At 38.1% G+C, this 19,778-nt stretch overlaps 4 protein-coding genes and 1 pseudogene across 4 annotated transcripts; 1 reads left to right on the top strand and 4 right to left on the bottom strand.

The window, feature by feature from the left end:
• Positions 1 to 1,399: 1,399 nt before the first annotated feature.
• Positions 1,400 to 4,502, bottom strand: LOC125201242 (G-type lectin S-receptor-like serine/threonine-protein kinase At1g11300). Its single transcript, XM_048099279.2, has 7 exons — positions 3,229 to 4,502; positions 3,038 to 3,145; positions 2,763 to 2,965; positions 2,455 to 2,665; positions 2,135 to 2,378; positions 1,905 to 2,055; positions 1,400 to 1,828 (listed from the first exon to the last, which is right to left on the bottom strand). The coding sequence occupies exons 1-7, from the start codon at positions 4,490 to 4,492 to the stop codon at positions 1,523 to 1,525; spliced, it is 2,487 nt and encodes an 828-aa protein (XP_047955236.1). The 5' UTR covers positions 4,493 to 4,502; the 3' UTR covers positions 1,400 to 1,522.
• A 4,756-nt stretch (positions 4,503 to 9,258) lies between these two features.
• Positions 9,259 to 9,858, top strand: LOC125188380 (uncharacterized). The gene has a single exon (XM_048085187.1). The coding sequence runs from the start codon at positions 9,259 to 9,261 to the stop codon at positions 9,856 to 9,858; it is 600 nt and encodes a 199-aa protein (XP_047941144.1).
• A 1,141-nt stretch (positions 9,859 to 10,999) lies between these two features.
• LOC125188372 (G-type lectin S-receptor-like serine/threonine-protein kinase B120) lies at positions 11,000 to 14,016 on the bottom strand. The gene is made up of 7 exons (XM_089065818.1): positions 12,748 to 14,016; positions 12,556 to 12,663; positions 12,277 to 12,479; positions 11,996 to 12,206; positions 11,671 to 11,914; positions 11,441 to 11,591; positions 11,000 to 11,364 (listed from the first exon to the last, which is right to left on the bottom strand). The coding sequence occupies exons 1-7, from the start codon at positions 13,127 to 13,129 to the stop codon at positions 11,059 to 11,061; spliced, it is 1,605 nt and encodes a 534-aa protein (XP_088921944.1). The 5' UTR covers positions 13,130 to 14,016; the 3' UTR covers positions 11,000 to 11,058.
• Positions 13,147 to 14,012, bottom strand: LOC148931725 (G-type lectin S-receptor-like serine/threonine-protein kinase At1g11300). The gene is made up of 2 exons (XM_089064872.1): positions 13,283 to 14,012; positions 13,147 to 13,196 (listed from the first exon to the last, which is right to left on the bottom strand). The coding sequence occupies exons 1-2, from the start codon at positions 14,010 to 14,012 to the stop codon at positions 13,147 to 13,149; spliced, it is 780 nt and encodes a 259-aa protein (XP_088920998.1).
• A 2,918-nt stretch (positions 14,017 to 16,934) lies between the features above and the next one.
• LOC125188363 (G-type lectin S-receptor-like serine/threonine-protein kinase SD1-13) lies at positions 16,935 to 18,555 on the bottom strand (annotated as a pseudogene).
• Positions 18,556 to 19,778: the final 1,223 nt, after the last annotated feature.

The following is a 19,778-nucleotide window of genomic DNA, read 5'->3' as shown; positions in this document are numbered from 1 at the left end:
GAATGAAGCAGATTCAAACCAAAGAGAGATGCGTAAAACAAACTTCATAACTAAAAACGTTTGGATCTTTAACGAAATTCTTCAAAAGGCAATAAGGTTTAAGTTTGCAACAGATCCAACGACGAAAGCAAGTAAAGATAAAACTAAGAAAGCAATTAAAGATTGTTTCTGCCACTCCGGGCGATGAAACTGCTACTACTACGAGACAAACTGGCTGGAACAGTGGATGATGACTCTCCGGTGGACGTCTGGAACTTCAGGTGACCATGGCTGTGGCGAGGAACGAGAAGAATGTGGACAATGCTGAAGGAACTGATCTTCGAGAGAGAATTCTAACTAAGTGTAGTGATTGGACTCCGAACTAAGAACTGTTTCTCTCTCTCCAAGTGGCTTCTTTTATAGGGAGGCTTGCCCTTGCTTTTAGGGTAGACTTCCTTCACGAAATGACTCTCTTGCCCTTGTTTATGGTTGATCATCCCAACAATCTTTCTTCTCCATCTCGAGCCTTTTCTCTGGCATGCATCCTGGTCAGTTTTGCACCCTTCTAGCACTCTTTTCACCCGAGTTGTATGAACCGTCTCCTACTGACTTGGACCCCTTTATCCTGCACACTTAAGCAACTTCTTTGTGGATAATACATGCAAACCACGACATACGGACCAGTAACCAAGGCCTAGAATCCGACTTATCAGACTCCTCAATGAATAGGTTGGAAAAGTTTCCATCTTGCGAAATTGATGATGATTTGCTTGACAAAGTAATGCGTCAACTAGAGCCAAAGATTGAGTTACTTGTTGAAAAGGCCTATGCGGAGCTATTGAGACAACATCGTGAATTGAAGCAAGAGAAAGTTGCCACTGTGGAAAAGGTAGAGAAAGAGTTGCAGCCCTTGATCGTACCAGACAACAGTGATTCGAAGAAAGCCTTCGAAGAAGAAGCTACGCCAGAACCGGAGACCACCATCACTCCTGTTTTAGCGCTATCAGTGAGGGTACAACAATGTAAAGATGAACAAGAACCAACTGATGCTGCATTAAAACGCTCAAATGTGGAAGAGAATGTTCCTGTTCAGATGCAGCGAATTGAGGCAATGCCAACCAGGCCACTTTTCGGGATTCCCAGCCTCTATCTGAATGAAAATTCAACAAGAGAAGCGAGGAAACTTACAGAAGGTCGTTCAAGCAATTCACGACCTCACAAGTTGATCAGGTGGCAAATATCGCAGTTCAAGTATCGTAGAAAATCCAAAGAGCATACACGATTGATACAGTTTTGGCGGCTCAAATTTTGCATACATGGTCTGCGTGCGAGAAGGCTAAAACAAGATAAATTGATGGATTGGCTTATTATGAAATACATTGGGCAAGTCAACGAGACTCCTAATGGTGGACGGAGGGAGTACTAATTAAAGATGGATATTTATTTATTATTACTAATGAAAGTGAAAAAACAATACAAATAACTCTAGGAAAACAAAATTGTGTAAATCAAGAGAGGATAATATAGTGATCTGGGATAAGAATCATCTTCCATCAAGCGCACTAAGAGTGAGCTCGTTATTGGAGAAGACATATTGTTGTGTTGATCCATTGGGGGCCGAGTTCGAACCATTTTCTGCAAACACGGGCTGTTTGGGCACTGGCAGATTCAAAATTTCACCACTCAACATCGACAGAACTGTTTGGATCAGAGGTCTATCGTTTGGCGATTCTTGGACGCACAGCAGCCCTATCTGAATACATCGAACCATCTCTTCCTCCGTCTCCCTACTTGCAATGCTTTCCTCAACGAAACTCAAGCTGTTACCCTCATTCCACATTTTCCATGCCTGAAATTCAAACATTAACTTATTTAATTATCTGGATTAGTTTCAAACTATTACAAAAAATTTGACAAGTGCTTACACATCCTATGAGACCCAAGGACAATTCATCATTGAAATAGTGTGTGTTCTTTTCTCCTTTCACAATCTCCAATATTAGCACCCCGAAGCTGAATACATCAGATTTTTCAGAAAATCTGCCTTCCATTCCATATTCCGGCGCCATATATCCACTGTAAAATTACTCACCATATTAGCATAACTTACGCATTTATTCTCAAGGTGATATACAACTGCTCAAGATCCACTTACTATGTTCCCATAACTCTTGCGGTACTGCCATGGTCTTCATTGCCTACGAATATTCTTGCCATCCCAAAATCCGAGATTTTTGGATTCCAGTCTTGGTCTAGCAGAACATTACTTGGTTTAAGGTCTCTGTGAATGATCCTTAATCTGGAGTCTCTATGAAGGTACAAAATGCCTCTCCCGATGCCCTCGATAATGCTGGAACGTATATTCCAATCTAACAACTTCTTTGTCGGATTTGTACGACCTGTAAAATCATATATATTATGGAAACATTGCTGCTGAACATGTTTTTATATGCGTAGGAAGATCGTTGAACTGACCAAAGAGACATATATCTAAGCTTTTGTTTGGCATGTATTCGTATATCAGAATCTTCTCTTCTTTCTCAACACAACCTCCTAACAGTTTGACAAGATTCCTGTGTTGGAGTTTGGAAATGACAATCACTTCATTCATGAATTCTTGCATCCCTTGTCCAGATTCCGCTGATAGTCTTTTCACAGCAATTTCTTTTTCGTTTGCCAGAACTCCCTACGTACCAAAACACACATCAAACATTATATGTTCTTGTCAATCTGTTGATGCAGAATCGAGTACATTAATGATTAAACTGTAACAGTTTTGTTACCCTGTAAACAGGACCGAAACCTCCCCTGCCGAGAAGATTATCTACATGGAACTGGTTTGTTGCATTAGCAAGCATCTCGAAGGTGAACTTTGGCAAATCGCCAATATTAACTTCCTTCGATTCATTTTTTAGTACGATTGCAGTTGAATCCGTCGTGAACATCTGTCCTGCTTCCAAAATAATTGAATCTTGCGCTTTGCTCCCTGATTTGACAAAGATGATGATCATTTCAAGAGTGAAATGCAGCAACATTCACTTATTGCGTCAGAAGTTACCTTTCCTCTTCACTATAAACCACCAAGCAATAAACATCAGAATAGATATGAAAACAAAACCCACAGCAACTCCAATCATGATGTACAGCTTTCTCTCCTTCTGGCTATCTGCCATACATAACAGATAATTTCAATTCATTCAACTTGATATGAGTATATCATTAGCTAGTAAAAACTGTGAAGGAAATTACCGAATTCAGAAGGAGAGAGACGAAGGTAAAGATCAACACCAACAGTACCAAACTCCTGAGCGTCAATCAAGGTATCACTCCAAAACATACAACCAATGTTACCATCATAAGCATAAGCTATGCATGAGCAGTTCCTCAGACATGTGGTCCGGCACTCGTCTAGAACCTTAGAAGGCAAGGGTTGAGCAAAGTCTGGAACCTTCATATACCGCAACCTCTCAAATCCATCGTCTCCACACTGCAACTGGCTCTTCCTCCTACAACCATTAGTCCAATTCCCTCTCTCCCATTCTTCCTCATTTACAGGCTCAAAACCTCTCAAACAACTACAAATAGGTGATTCCATAACATTACAGCTACCAAACTCCCCACAGTTTCCATAAACATCGCATTCATTCTCAGGAGCGGTCCATTCCACGTTCCATCTCTTTGCCACGCCATCCCACACCTTCCGAAGCAGAGTACCTGAAGAATTCAATTCCACTGTTATAAAACCATTTATCTGCGGCGTAGAATAGAAGAAATTCCCATCACTGTCATTCTTCACTTGATTGAAGCCGTCTAAGTAGGCGCTGAACATTATCTTTATCCCAATAAATATCAGGCCGTTCCAGGGCCCGCTCCTCCAGTGCGGGCGCTCCTCGTCCCACGTGACAAGCTGTGGCGCCCCGCTCATGGCGTCCAAGCCCCCAGTGAAGCTCCCTATCGAGGGGTCAGTGGCATATTTCCACGATGTCAGACGCACCTGCTCCCCTGTCTTTACGTTCTGGCTTAACGTCATTGCCTGCATCATAACATCCGTAGGATGCGAGAAAGACTCCCACAACGTGTTTCCCGAGGCCTCTTCCCACAAGACGAGATTGCCAGTGTCCAGGATTTGGATGACCGGATTAAGGACTGGAGATGTAGTGGTGAGATTGGTCGACCAAATGGTTCGATTGGTCCCGTCCAAGACGACGAGATTGCCGTCTCGGGATAGAGTAACGGCGCCGGAAGAATCTTGGAGGGGTGTGTCTCTGTTGGCGACCCATATCACGGTTTCTTCGGAGAAGGTAAAGAAGATGCCTAAGTAGCGGTTGGTTGTGTTTGGAGGACTAAAGAATCCCAATTTGTATTCCTTCTTAGCTGATATAATGGACTCTGGATCTCTGATCACCACACCGGCTGAAATTGTGTCATTTTGTAAGCTCAAACATACAATGCTTTGGAGAATTAGAACAAGTATTGATGTATGAACAAAGAATTGAGTGATTGTTTGAGGCATTGTAGGTAAATGCATGGGAGGCAATGGGCTTATGATTATGGTGACTCGTGTTACCACTATTTATAGTACTCTCTCGGTTTACAATTAAATGAACTGTTTTGACTTGGTATACTATTGAAAAATTATTTTACTCTTTAAAGGAAAGTGAAAAAAAATTAGTAGAATATGAGACACGGGTTTATATTCTCTCTGTCCCTTAAGTATGGACTTTTGAAGAGGCACGAGTTTTAGTGAACAATTGATAAAAAAATAAAAAAGAGAGAGCAAAAAAAAATGATTAAATATTATTAATGAAGAATGAGCTAAACCTTATTACAAAGAAAAAGGTTCTTAAAAGAGAAAGTGCATAATTTTAAGATATTGATTGAAATTTTATAGTTATTTTAAGGGACAGATTGAGAAGACTAATCTCCCCTACATTATTCTTTCTCTTGCATTATTTTTTTTCTTCATTTAATTATTTATAGTAAATGTTTGAAAAAATAAGTTATCTAATTCTGAAAATCCCAAAATAAAAAACAAAGAGTAATTGAAATATACATTCAGGCATTAATCACTCATATTGATTGTTTTGAAGTTATACTTAGTTGAAGACTTGTAGCAGTCGTCGGTGACTTGGACTTTTGTTAATCTTACATTCTAAGTTAGAAAAATGGCAATGTCCACGTGTAGGGCCGATGCCTAATCAATATTACGATTTACGAGGAAAGAAAACCTCAATTTAGGGCAAGAAAAAAGATTAAGGGTATACCTAGTGTAATATAAGCCCACACATTTTTGTAGTCCATATTTGAAAAATAATGCCACCGGACAATACTTCATTTTCTTACTTAAATGGAGCTATAATTTTCCAATACACAAACCATAAAAATCTCTATTTTTCCACTTGATATTTATTGATCACGGTCCACCCTAGGTATAAGTAAACAGCATTAATTAGGACTTAGGAGAATATAGTTATTGTTATACTATGGTTTCCAAATAGTTGGTTCCGATTGATATAGTGAAAATGGGGTATCAAAATAAACAAATGTGCTCGGAAATCATAATATACCGAGCACGTTTCGAGCACCAAGTGTGGTTTGCAAGAACCTCATCAGAAGGTTTTGCGAGCACTTTCATATGTATAACACAAGGCTGAATTATTTCCGAGCACAATTGTAATGTCGAAATCGAGAAAGTTTGGGATGGATTGAAATTTGAATAATTGTTCATGACACACCACTAGGATAGGAAATAGTGTATGCTCTTAATGTGTATATAAATGAAAAACATTGACAAAGTAACCCTTTCTCTGTTAATATTAAGTTTTAGTGTACTATATATAAAGTCTGGAAGTAGATTCATCGTCCATCAAGAACAAAGAGTGACCTCATTATTGGGGTAGACATTTTGCTGTGTTGATCCATTGGGGCCTGGTGTCGAACCATTTTCAGCAAACACGGGCTGCTTAGGCTCCGGCAGCTCTACAATATCACGACTCAGCATCGAAAACATGATTTCAATGGCAGGTCTATCCTTAGGATGTTCTTGGACACAAATCAGCCCTATCTGAATGCATCGAACCATCTGTTCCTCTATCTCCCTACTTGCGATGCTTTACTCCACAAAGCTCCAACCGTCACTACAAAAAAAATAACGGATAAGGACGTTTTTTTATTCCGTTAAGGACGCTATTTTCGTTGCTAATTATATCACCTACGCTTTAAAAAGCGTCCTTATCCGTGGCGTGCCAAATTAAAATAAGGACGCAAAGAGGGAGCGTCGGTGAATTAATCTTGGGACGCTCTTTAAAAAGCATCCCTAAATTCGTCTGAGACAATAAAAAAAAGCGTCTCTAAATGCTATTTAGTGACACTATAAAAAGCATCCCTAAATGTTATTTAGAGACACTAAAAAAAAGTCCCTAAATTCAATTCAGAGACACTATTATAAAGTTTCCCTAAATGCAAAAGTTTCCCTAAATGCAAAAGAGACATAATATAATACTCCCTCCGTCCCAATAAATATGAAACATTTGGTTTTCGGCACGAGATTTTATGCAGTGTTATTTTGTGAGTTAATGAAGAGAGAGTAAAGTAAGAGAGAGAGAGAAAAGTAGAGAGAGTGATGCTTCCATTTTAGGAAATGTTTCATTTTTAGTGGGACAATCCAAAAAGGAAAACGTTGCATTTCTAATGGGACAGAGGGAGTATTAATAATCTATAATGATATCCATCACATCTCTAAATGAAATTCAAACAAATTAAATAACCTAACTATATTGCAAACTCCCAATATTGAAGGAATCGAACCAACATGAATTCAACAAATATACCAAGAACATTGGAAAATTTTCATTAACACTAAATGCCAAGTGTACAAGTGTACAAGAATATACCAAAAGCAATAGGGGCTTCAAACGAAACAAAGTATAATGAAAGTATGCTAAGCACATCAGTTTAGCAATCCAAAATTGAGACACACATCGTGCTAATTGTACTTGGCAGCTTTCCAGTTACCATAGGCGGCCATGGAGAAGTGATAGAGATTACTGAGCAGATGCGTGGCCATTGGATTGGTGGGGCCATCAATCTCGGCATCCTGCTCCTGCTCTCGCTCCCACCTCCGCCATTGAGGCAAATCCTATTGAAGAAAGGTTAATTGGTGCAACTGTACGTACAGAGTCAGACGTATGTATATGTATATGTATATGTATATGAGAAAACAATCGATTGGTGCAACTAGGATGATTTCATTCAACATATGCAAAAATAGGAAACCAGAAATATGCAAATATGCAAAAATAGGAAACCAGAAATCAAATCAGGCTGACCTCTTCTCTACTTCTGGCTGACCATCAAAGCGCAGTAGAACTGAAAGTATCTATGAGTCATCATCCTGAGCAATTAGAGATAACATTGTAAAAAGCAAGCAAGAAAGTAACCTCTACAGGAACGAAACCAAATGTGAAAAGTTTGATAGGGTTCTAAGCTGAAATAGCAAACAATACTACCAACTTTTAACATTTATTCCAATAAAGAAAGATTTTTATACATAGTATATTTTTTATATATACATAGTATATTTTTATATAGTAGCATTATTTTTATTTTATTAGCAGGTAATCCAATATAGAAAGATTTTTTTTTAAATGAGACGATGTATGAATTTAAATTCTACAATTAAGCTATACACAGATTAAAATATATAAATATAAGCGAAATCTAAATATGAAAAGAATTAGAAATGTCAATCTAAAGGGAGGACAATAAAAACTTACTCTTTTGGACTGGTTATGCATGGCAGCTGCCCTAACTTTAGCTGAAATAATTGAAGATTATCACTTTGAAAACAAAAGTTAATAACCCATCAAGCCAACTTAATGAATGTACTTAGACAAAGAATCCAAAGGAAAAGTATAGTGATTAAGCCACCACAAAACCAATTGCTTAATGTCCTCACGCTTTCAACATATTAACTTGCAACAAACCCTGAGTAAACATCAACTGGCCTATCTCCTGCAACAAGATTGAAAGCAGATGCTCCAAGGTAAATAAATACAATGAATTTCATATAAAAGGGGAAGGAAACATCACCTTACTTTCAAATTAACCGAATTTCATCCTTCTGAACTGAATAGGTATAAGCTTAAAGTGGTTAAACAAAGCATAGTAACGTTAAAATTTTCAAAGATATCTGCAACAAGAGAGTGACTTAAGATATCACAAGTACAAGATGAATAACAATACCATAAAAAAGAGAAACATAGGAATTAACTGCTTGAAATGAATAGTAACAGAGCAAAGAAAGTTTACCATTCTATATTGCACCAAACATACCTCAAGCAGAAACTGCAGGAATTCAAATGATCAAACTTGACTGCACATACAGAGGGTTTGTCCACAACTGCATAACAAACAAATGGTTGCAAAATGGAAAGCAACAAAGGGATTAATATCACAAGATTACGTTATAGGTTGATATAAGAAATGTATTCATAAGTTACTGAAAACTCTATATCATATCAGTATGATTGGCTAAATCACCAAAATCAAGAGGAAAATCCGAAAAGATTTGACTCAAAACTATCCTAACAAAATCATCCAATAAATAAGGAAAAACAAATCAGCAAAAATAATACTACCTCCGTCCCTGAAAATTTGATACAGTTTACCATTTCGGTCCATCCCTGAAAATTTGATACACTTCACTTTTACCATTTTTGGTAGTGGACCCCATATTCCACTAACTCATTCCTACTCACATTTTATTATAAAACTAATACTTTAAAAGTAGGACCCACATCCCACCAACTTTTTCAACTCACTTTCCATTACATTTCTTAAAACCCGTGTCGGGTCAAAGTATAGCAAATTTTGGGGGACGGAGGTAGTAGTAGTAGTAGTAATAAATATGGTAACAAATCAAGATCTAATTAATGGGGAACAAAGTCCTTGAATTTGGCAGGCTGGGGCGCGTGTCTCCTTAGAGCGTCCACAGTGGGAGGGCCGCGGCTCTCGGCCCGGGCTTGGGCAGCCCGCGGCCCCCCACTATTGAGGCGAGGGGTGGACGAGGGAGAGCCGAGCGCTCGGCCAGGCCGAGGCTCTTGGGCACGCGGCTCGGCCCGCCACTGCAAGGGCCGAGAGCCGCGGCCCTGCCCACCGAATTTTAATTTTTTTTATTTTTTTTCAAAATTTTTAATATATTCATCCATTCTCCTCTAATTTTTTTACCCCAAAGCAAACTCTACTCTTTCCACTTGATTTTAATTTTAGATTCAAAACATGGATTCCGACGATGAAAATTTTCAGCACTTGGTCGATGAAGAGTTCGAAGAACTCGTTGCAGCGGTGCAAGATGAAGCCGACGAGAAGGAGGCGGCTTTGGCGGCGGCGGCGGCCATCCCTCGGCCGAGATACCGTCGCCGGTATATCAACAGTGACCATGTCGGAGCCGACCAGTGGTTGATGGAAGACTACTTCGGCGATAACCCTCGTTATACGCCGAAGATTTTTCATCGGCGATTCAGAATGTCGCAACGACTCTTCATCCACATTGCGGATTGTTTGTCTCAGCGATACAGGTGCTTCACCTTGTGGAGTGATGCCACCGGTCGACCCGGATTGTCGACATATCAGAAGTGCACGGCCGCAATTAGGCAGCTTGGCTATGCCGGGCCTACTGACATGTTCGACGAATATCTACAGATGGGCGAAACGACTGCCCTCAAGACGCTGAGGCAGTTTTGCAAGCGTATCAAAGAACTCTTCAAAGGGGAGTACCTACGGAAACCGACGGCCGAGGAATGCCAGAGACTGATAAATATGCACGGGACTGTGCATCATTTTCCGGGCATGATGGGCAGCATCGATTGCATGCACTAGGAGTGGAGGAACTACCCGGTGGCTTGGAAGGGGCAGTTCACTTCTGGTTTCAAAGGGCGACCACGATGATCCTTGAAGCCGTTGCTGACTACCGCTTGCGAATCTGACATGTGTATTTTGGTGTCGCTGGGTCGAACAACGACATCAACGTTCTACAATCTCGCATCTCTTCAATGATGAGTCCCGGGGTGAGGGTCCGCAAATCAGCTTCGTGGCCAATGGCACGCAGTACAACAGGGCATACTATTTGGTCGATGGAATATACCCTCGCTGGCCCGTGTTTGTCAAGACGATCCGACAACCAGTTGGGCCGAAGCAGACCTATTTTGCAAAAAAACAAGAGGGTGTGAGGAAGGATTGAGCGGGCTTTCGGAGTCCTCCAATCGCGATGGGCCATTTTACGGTGTCCGGTTCGACAATGGCACGAAAATGATGTCGCGGACATCATGACTGCGTGTATCATATTGCACAATATGATAATAGAAGATGAAGGCTTTACTGCAGAGCGTTGGGCACCGGAAGATGGTGCTAGCACAAGTCACGGTATTGCAACCCCTCCTCTGCAGATGGGTGTACCACGCAGTAATGAATACTTGATTCAGCGCTTCACCAATATGCGGAGTGAAATATCACATTCAACACTGCAGGCTGATTTGGTTGAAGAGGTCTGGAACCGTAGAGGAGGGGGCGCAGCGTGATAGGGGTTCTCTTTGTTGTTCGCGTTGTATCGAAAATTTTCGTTGTATAATTTTTCCTTTTATAATAATACAGCGAAAATTTTGTTATAATTTTGTTTATTTTAATTATTTCTATGTATTTTAATAATTATATGCAAATAATTTTTATTCTAGCTAAATTAAAATATATCAAAAAACATAAGAAAATAATTTTAATTGGTGGCCCGGAGGGCCACCATTGTGGTGGCCAAGTTTTGGGGGCAAGGGCCAAGTTTGTTGGGCATGCCCAAGAAATGGTGGCTTGGGCATGCCCAAGAGGGCCACCATTGTGGACACCCTTAGCCGATCCTTCTTGGTCTGAGTCGCTGCATGGTCATCCACCGGTGGGGAAACTGCTTGCATGGGAAGGTCCCTATTAGCTAAGGTATGCTCTTAATGGGTCTAAAATTTTGAATTATTGTTAATTCTTTTAAGTAAATCAAATTGTATACAGAGGATAATATAATGATAGTCTGGAATAGATTCATCTTCCATCAAGCACACTAAGAGTGAGCTCGTTATTGGAGAAGACATATTGTTGTGTTGATCCATTGGGGCCCGAGTTCGAACCATTTTCTGCAAACACTGGCTGTTTGGGCACTGGCAGCTTCACAATTTCTCCACTCAACATCGATAGAACTGTTTGGATCAGAGGTCTATCGTTCGGTGATTCTTGGACGCACAACAGCCCTATCTGAATACATCGAACCATCTCTTCCTCCGTCTCCCTACTTGCAATTCTTTCCTCAACGAAACTCAAGCCGTTACCCTCATTCCACATTTTCCATGCCTGAAATTCAAACATTAACTTATTTATTTATCAGGATTAGTTTCAAACTACTATAAAAAATTTGACAAGTGCTTACACATCCTATGAGACTCAAGGACAATTCATCATTGAAATAATGTGTGTTCTTTTTTCCTTTTATAATCTCCAGAATCAGCACTCCGAAGCTGAATACATCAGATTTTTCAGAAAATATGCCTTCCATTCCGTATTCTGGCGCCATGTATCCGCTGTATAATTGCTTACCATGTTAGCAAAACTTACACATTTATTCTCAGGGTGATATACAACTGTACAAGATCCACTTACTATGTTCCCACGACTCTTGCAGTACTGCCATGGTCTTCATTGCCTCCGAATATTCTTGCCATCCCAAAATCTGAGATTTTTGGATTCCAATTTTGGTCTAGCAGAACATTACTTGGCTTGAGATCTCTGTGAATGATCCTTAATCTGGAGTCTCTATGAAGGTACAAAATGCCTCGCCCAATGCCCTCGATAATGCTGGAACGCATATTCCAATCTAACAACTTCTTTGTAGGATTTGTACGACCTGTCCAAACATATATTATGAAAACTCTGCTTCCGAAAATGAGTTTAAATGCATAGGAGGAATGTGATGAGTTGAACTGACCAAAGAGACAAGCATCCAAGCTTTTGTTTGGCATGTATTCGTATATTAGAATCTTCTCTTCTTTCTCAACACAACCTCCCAAAAGTTTGACAAGATTCTTGTGTTGGAGTTTGGATATCACAATCACTTCATTCATGAATTCTTGCATGCCTTGTCCAGAGTCTGTTGATAGTCTCTTCACAGCGATTTCTTTCCCGTTTGCCAGAACTCCCTGCCAAAACACACATCAAACAGCATGCAGTAGAATTTAGTATTACGTCAAACTGTAAAATCATAAGTACCTTGTAAACAGGACCGAAACCACCCCTTCCAAGAAGATTAGTTACACGGAACTGGTTGGTGGCTTTAGCAAGCATCTTAAAAGTGAACTTTGGCAACTCACCAATATTAATTTCATTTGATTCATTTTTTAGTACGATTGCAGTTGAATCTGTCGTGAACATCTGTCCTGCTTCCAAAATATTTGAATCTTGCCTTTTGCCGCCTGATTCATTTGACAAAGAACATGATCAATTCAACAGTGAGATGCAGCAAAATTTACTCATTGAGTCAAAAGTCACCTTTCCTCTTCACTATCAACCACCAAGCAATAAACATCAGAATAGATATGCAAACAAAACCCACAGCAACTCCAATTATGATGTACAACTTCCTCTCCTTCTGGCTATCTGTATAGACAAAGAGATAGTTTCAATTCATTTAACCTTGATACTAATATATCTTTAACTAGTAAAAACTGTGAAGGAATTTACCGAGTTCAGAAGCATAGAGACGAAGGTAGAGATCAACACCAACATCAATAAAGTCCTGAGTGTCAATCAAGGTATCACTCCAAAACATACAACCAATGTTACCATCATAAGCATAAGCTATGCATGAGCAGTTCCCCACACATCTGGTCCGACACTCGTCTAGAACCCTAGAAGGAAAGGGTTGAGCAAAGTCCGGAACCTTCATATACTGCACCCTCTCAAATTCATCGTCTCCACATCGCAATTGGTTCCTCCTCCTGCAACCATTAGTCCAATTCCCTCTCCCCCATTCATCCTCATTTACAGGCTCAAACCCTCTCAAACAACTACAAATAGGCGATTTCAAGACATTGCAGACACCCAAATGGCCCACACTTTCCATACAGATCACACTCGTTTTCAGGATATGACACTATCACGTTCCATCTCTTCGCCACGCCATACCACACCTTCCGAGTCACAGTACCCGAAGAATTCAATGTGACTGATATAAAAACATCCAGCGGCGGTGTCGAATAGAAGAAATTCCCATCACTGTCATTCTTCACTTGATGGAAGCCTTCTAAAAAGGCGCTGAACATTAGCTTTAACCCAAAAAAAATCAGGCCGTTCCACTGCCCGCTCCTCCAGTGCGGCCGCCCCTCGTTCCTGGTGACAAGCTGTGGGATTCCATTCATGACTTCTATGCCTCCCCTGAAGCTCCCTATGGCAGGATCGGTGGCGTTTTTCCACGCTGTCAGCAGGACCTGCTTCCCAGTCTTTACGTTCTGGCTTAACGCCATTCCCTGCATCAGAACATCCGTAGGATGTGAGAAAGACTCCCACAGCGTGTCTCCAGAGGCCTCTTCCCGCAAGACGAGATTGTCAGTGTCCAGGATTTGGACGACCGGATTAATGATGGGAGAGGTAGTGGTGAGATTGGTCGACCAAACGGTTCGATTAGTCCCGTCCAAGACGACGAGATTGCCGTCATTAGACAGAGTAACGGCGCCGGAAGAATCTTTAAGGGGTGTGTCTCTGTTGGCGACCCAAATCACGGTTTCTTCCGACAAGGAGAAGGAGATTCCTACGTAGCGGTTGGTGGTGTTTGGAGGAGAGAAGAATCTCAATATGTAGTTCTGCTTTGCTGATGTAATGGTTTCTGGATCTCTGATTATCACACCTGTTGAAATTGTGTCATTTTGTAAGCTCAAACATACAGTGCTTTGGAGAATTAGAACGAGTATTGATGTATGAACAAAGAACTGAATGATTATTTGAGACATTGTAGGTAAATGCATGGGAAGCAATGGGCTTATATGATTATGGTGACTGTGTTACCACTATTTATAGTACTCCTACTACACTACTACTCCACTACTCTCGTTCTAATTTTTTTTCTACTTGGTAATAACTTTTGAAAAATTGAATATAGTGAATAGAAAAATTGGGTTAATTTTGGTCAAATTCTAGCGATCAGAATTTTAAAATTGGTATATTAAATCTTGAATTTTTATGTTTTTTCAATTGTCTCATTTATGTTTGGTGTAGTCTTCTGATGGTGTTTAAAATAATATTTTTTCATTAAAATTAAAAACAAAAGAAAAAAATACTCTCTGCGTTTTCTAAAAATAGCAATTGTTTCCATTTTAGTCCGTTTTTTAAAAATAGCAATTTTCAAATTTTTTATTTTAGAAAATCATTACACCCCTATACACCAATTTATTTACCACTTATACCACTACAATTAATGACTTATGATCCACTAACATTAATTCCATTACTTTTTTCTTTCTCTTTCTCTTACTTTATCAATTTTCTTCCACTCTCTCTTACTTTACAAATTGTGGATTAAAATTCGTGCCATTTCAAACTTCTCTATTTTTAAAAAAGGGAGTACTTATTTTAATAAAATACTACGTCATTATGAATATCATAAAAACGATATGCATAAGTAGACAGGACAATTGGGAAATTTTGAGATTACATAATTTTAATATTCTATTTTAAAACATTATGAGACAGACCAAATGAATTTGTCAAACTTCATGATTTAAATGACTATTAATCCACAGAAATATTAGCGGAATGTGAAACACATTTTTAACTTTCTATGTCCTTAAAAATATAAACTTTTGAAGGGACACGAGTTTAATTCACAATTAGTAAAATAACTGAGAGATGAAAAAAAAAATAATTAAGTATTTTTAGTAGAGAATGTGTTTTCACTCCAAAAAAAAATATAAAAAGGAGTCATTTTAATTGTTGAGAACGAGAAATCGAAATATATGTTCACGCATTAATCACTGATATTGATTGTTTGAAAAATAAAATAGTGGAAGACTTATAGTAGTCGCCGGCGACTTGGACTTTGGTTAACTTACGTTCAAGTTAGTGGAGGGCCAAGAAAACATCCATTTAGGGTAAGAAAAAATATGAATTTTATAATCCCATGCACTTTGATATTCCATATTTGAAACATAATGTCATCGAATGATACGGCATTTTCTTATTTAAATGGGGCTATAATTTTGCAATAAACAAATAAAATCATAAAAATCTCTATTTCTCCACTTGATATTTGGTGATTACATTCAAACATAGGTATAAGTAAAAAATGTGCTTTTGCCTCTGAAAGAACCTTGTCAGGAGGTACCGCTACTCTGAATTATTTCCGAGCACAATTTTGTATGCTTTTTTTTTTTTTTTTTTGTAGTGTAGAAATGGACAAAGATGGTTTGATATTTTGATAATTGTTCATGTGAATCCTCTAGTAAATTTTATAGTCACCATTTCTCTGTTAATATATTTACTTTTGTTTTTCTTTTCTTGATGTTAATAATTTATGGTAAATTCACGGACGACGATGACCTTTAACTGAGCTATGCTTTCTCCTATTCCCACTAGAAAATCTGAACCATGATATTCTATTTTCTAGAAGGATTGTAGAACATGGTTTTTCCTCTCCTTTTATATTAATTAATAGGCCTCTGCTTATTCGGCCGGTTCCGGTTCTAACCGGACCAGTTGACCGATTAACCGATTTTAAAATTTCATAAATCCTAGAACTGAAACCGGGACCGGAATTGATCGGTTCTGGTTTGGAACCGGCCGTTAAGAACCGGTCGATTCCGGTTCGGAACCGGAACCAATGTGTAATTTTAATCCGAATTTATTTATAATTTTAAATAGTTCAATACTAAAAAATTAAAAATTCAACATCTAGAAATATAACAAATAATACCTAAAAATTCAAATAAATAAACAAATAATACAAACCAACAATGCAATAATATTCATATATTGATAAGAGTGATGTCAAGTGTAGTAGGTCGGACTAGTTTATGTTAGCAATTTTTTAATAAAAAAAAAATAGGAGTTCTAAACTTTAGCAATTTTTAAAAAAAATAAGTTTTACATTTTTTCCTTTTTTTTGGTTAAACAAATATTCAATGGAATTTCTAATACTAATTGATCTTGTTGTGACTTTTTGGTTTATAACGGAACAACTAAAATTATTCACAAACAAGTTAAAATCGTATGTTAAATGAATTGTTACATAAATTTGTATAAATTTGTTATAAAGTTAAATTTCTATCATATGAAATGATATTGTATGTGTATAAGTTCTTTTGGAAATTAAAAACAAACTTATGATGCCATACTCATGTTAGTTAGTTCAACAAAAATGGATTGGGGAAATAATTGTAAATTCAAAGTATCACAGTTTAAATATTTAAATACTTCAGAAACAGAGCTCGCAAATCTAATACTGTTTAAATCTAAAAATCATTCAGTGTTTCAAATTATTTTAATTTGATTTATAATTAATTCAATTAAATTAGATTTAGTAGAACATTAAATTATTAAAAAAAATAAAATTGAATTATAATCTGGTTCCCAGATAGGAACCGGTCGGTTCCAGTTCGGAACCGGAACCAATTTTATTTAAAAAGTTGGAACCAGTTTTCGGTTCCTCAATTAACCGACCGGTTCCGATTCTGATTCTGGTTAACCAAGAACCGGAGAACCGTTTAATTAAAGAAAAAAAAAGAAGAAGAATATTCCAAATAGATCCATCAGCAAAAGTATAATACAAAATACAAATTTAGTATTACAAGTGGAAAATCAATACAGATAGGCAATAGCTTTAGGAAATCATATTGTACACACACACAGGATAATTCAATTATAGTCTGGAAATGGATTCATCTTCCATCAAGAACACTAAGAGTGAGTTCATTATTGGAGAAGACATTTTGGTGCGTTGATCCACTGGGGCCTGTTGTCGAACCATTTTGTAAAAATGCTGGCTGGTTCGGCACTGGCAGCTCCACTCAGGGACGGATCCAATTCATAGTGAGAAGGGGCAAATGCCCCACCTCAATTTTTCACATACATGCATATTTATATAGCAAATTATATTAATTTATTAGCTAAGCACTAAATTGCCCCTCCATATATTATAATAAAAAAGTATAATTGCCCCACCTAATGAGATAAAATGCAGTCAGAATCCAAGATAATAGAAAAGATGGATAAAATACTTTCCTTTTCCACAGAGAATAGAACATGCAGAAAAAACTCAAGGGTTTATAGCTATCGACGAACAAAAATTAGAGCTTCTCTAAAGAAAAATTTGAATGTTTATATTTTTGCCCCCTCTACTATAATTTTCTAGCTCCGTCCCTGGCTCCACTATATCACGACTCAGCATCAACAACACAGTTTCAATGGAAGGTCTATCCATGGGATGTTCTTGGACACAAAGCAGCCCTATCTGAATGCATCGAACTATCTCTTCCTCCGTCTCCCTGCTCACGATGCTTTGCTCCACGAAACTCAAACCATTACCCTCATTCCACATTTTCCACGCCTGGAATTCAAACATAAATTACTCCCTAAATAACAAGAAATAGTTTTAACAATAGTAAATTTTACAAGTGCTTACATATCCAATAAGGCTCAAGGACAATTCATCATTGAAATAGTGTGTTCTTTTGTCCTTTTATAATCTCCAATAACAGCTCCGAAGCTGTATACATCAGATTTTTCAGAAAATCTGCCTCCCATTGCGTATTCTGGTGCCATGTATCCGCTGTACTATTATTTACCCGTGTTAGCAAAACTTACGCGTTTATTCTCAGGAAGATATACAACTGATCAAGTTCCACTTACTATGTTCCCACGACTCTTGCAGTACTGCCATGGTCTTCATTGCCTCCGAATATTCTTGCCATCCCGAAATCCGAGATTTTTGGATTCCAGTCCTTGTCTAGCAGAACATTACCTGACTTCAAGTCTCTGTGAATGATCCTTAGTCTTGAGTCTCTGTGAAGGTACAGGATGCCTCTCCCAATGCCATCGATGATGCTGGAATGCATATTCCAATCTAAAAACTTCTTTGTCGGATTTGTAGCACCTGTCAAAACATATATAGAATTATGGAAACTTTTCTGTTGAACATGTTGTTATATGCATAGGAAGATTGTTGAACTGACCAAAGAGACAAGCGTCTAAGCTTTTGTTTGGCATGTATTCGTATATCAAAATTTTCTCTTCTTTCTCAACGCAGCCTCCTAGCAGTCTGACAAGATTCTTGTGTTGGAGTTTTGAAATCACAATCACTTCATTCATGAATTCTTGCCTACCTTGTCCGGAGTGTGCTGATGGTCTCTTTACAGCCTTTTCTTTCCCGTTTGACAGAATCCCCGTGCCGCCAAGAAATGAGACTACTAATAGTGCATGGAGAGATAATTTTTGAATTAAAAACCGCAACTCATTTGGGCCAATCCGTTTAATCTGTCAATCCTAATGGACTAAACCCATTTAGCCGGTTTTATATATAAATTGCGAAATTACAGTCCTAGCCCATTAATTTTTGGACTATTTGGAACAATCCACGGATTTCGAATTAGATAAACATCCATCCCTAGCATCATGATCCATGAGATTAGGGTCAATCTAAGCATCAAAACACAAAATTCCATGCGAATGAGACAGCCAATGAATAATTCCTAGTCGTTTCTCGTAATAATATTTTTCCAAAATTATACTCCATCTTACAGTTAAAGGTATCTATTAATTGTTACTCCCTCCGTCCCATTTTAGGAGTCCCAGTCACTTTTACACACCCATTTTGTAAAAATCATAATAAATAGTTAAAGTGGAGAAATGGTAAAGTAAGAGAGAGAATAATGTAGATAAGAGTCTTCTCTATATTATTCTCTCTCTTACTTTACCATTTCACCACTTTAACTATTTATTATGCTTTTTACAAAACGGGAGTGCAAAAGTGACCGGGACTCCTAAAGTGAGACGGAGGGAGTATTAGGTTTGTGTTAAAATGACAACCCCTCTTAAAGTGACACCGTGACACCACTTATACAACAATATTATAAACACTACACATCAATATTATAAACGCTACACAGCAATCTATAGATTGCTGGATAGCGTGTTGGATATTGTTGGCCAAGAAAAATTGTTTTATAGTGCACACCATATTGCTGGCCGTCTTTTTCAGAATTTTTTTTTTTTTTTTTTTGCCACGTGACAGCTTATTATTCGTCCACGTGTACAAATGATTGACTAGGAATGGTGGTATGATGTTATTTTAAGATGTGGTGGCACCCTGTCACTCCCCTTGTTATTATGGCTAGCGAATCCCTTTCACTAGTTAAAACTTACTCATATTTACACTTAAAAGATTTCACTTTTATAAAAGCAGCTATTACTAGTCAACATTTGATCACAAGACTTGGAAACATGTCAGATTTTGGCGGACGGATACTTGGAAACATGTTAAATTTTGGCTGACGGAGAGAGTACCATCCAAGTTGTTGTCTGCATTATAAGAAATAACATCGTAATTTTAGGTATCAAAAATATAAAAAAAGTTGAAGGAAAATATGTTGCCAAATTCTATTAGTACCATCAAACTAATTGATTTCTTGATTGCTTAAGGCATGTCTAGTTTAATTACTTGGACTTTTGTTTATCAATTTGCTCTAACTCGTTGAGCATATAATTCGATTAATGGCCTTACTTAG

Source organism: Salvia hispanica, chromosome 2, assembly GCF_029641045.1.
Source record: "Salvia hispanica isolate PSC_SH4W2 chromosome 2, Shi_PSC_v1, whole genome shotgun sequence".
In the NCBI taxonomy this organism is placed as follows: Eukaryota; Viridiplantae; Streptophyta; class Magnoliopsida; order Lamiales; family Lamiaceae; genus Salvia; species Salvia hispanica.
The sequence above is the reverse complement of the archived record's forward strand: the minus strand, read 5'-3'. Positions and strand labels throughout refer to the sequence as shown.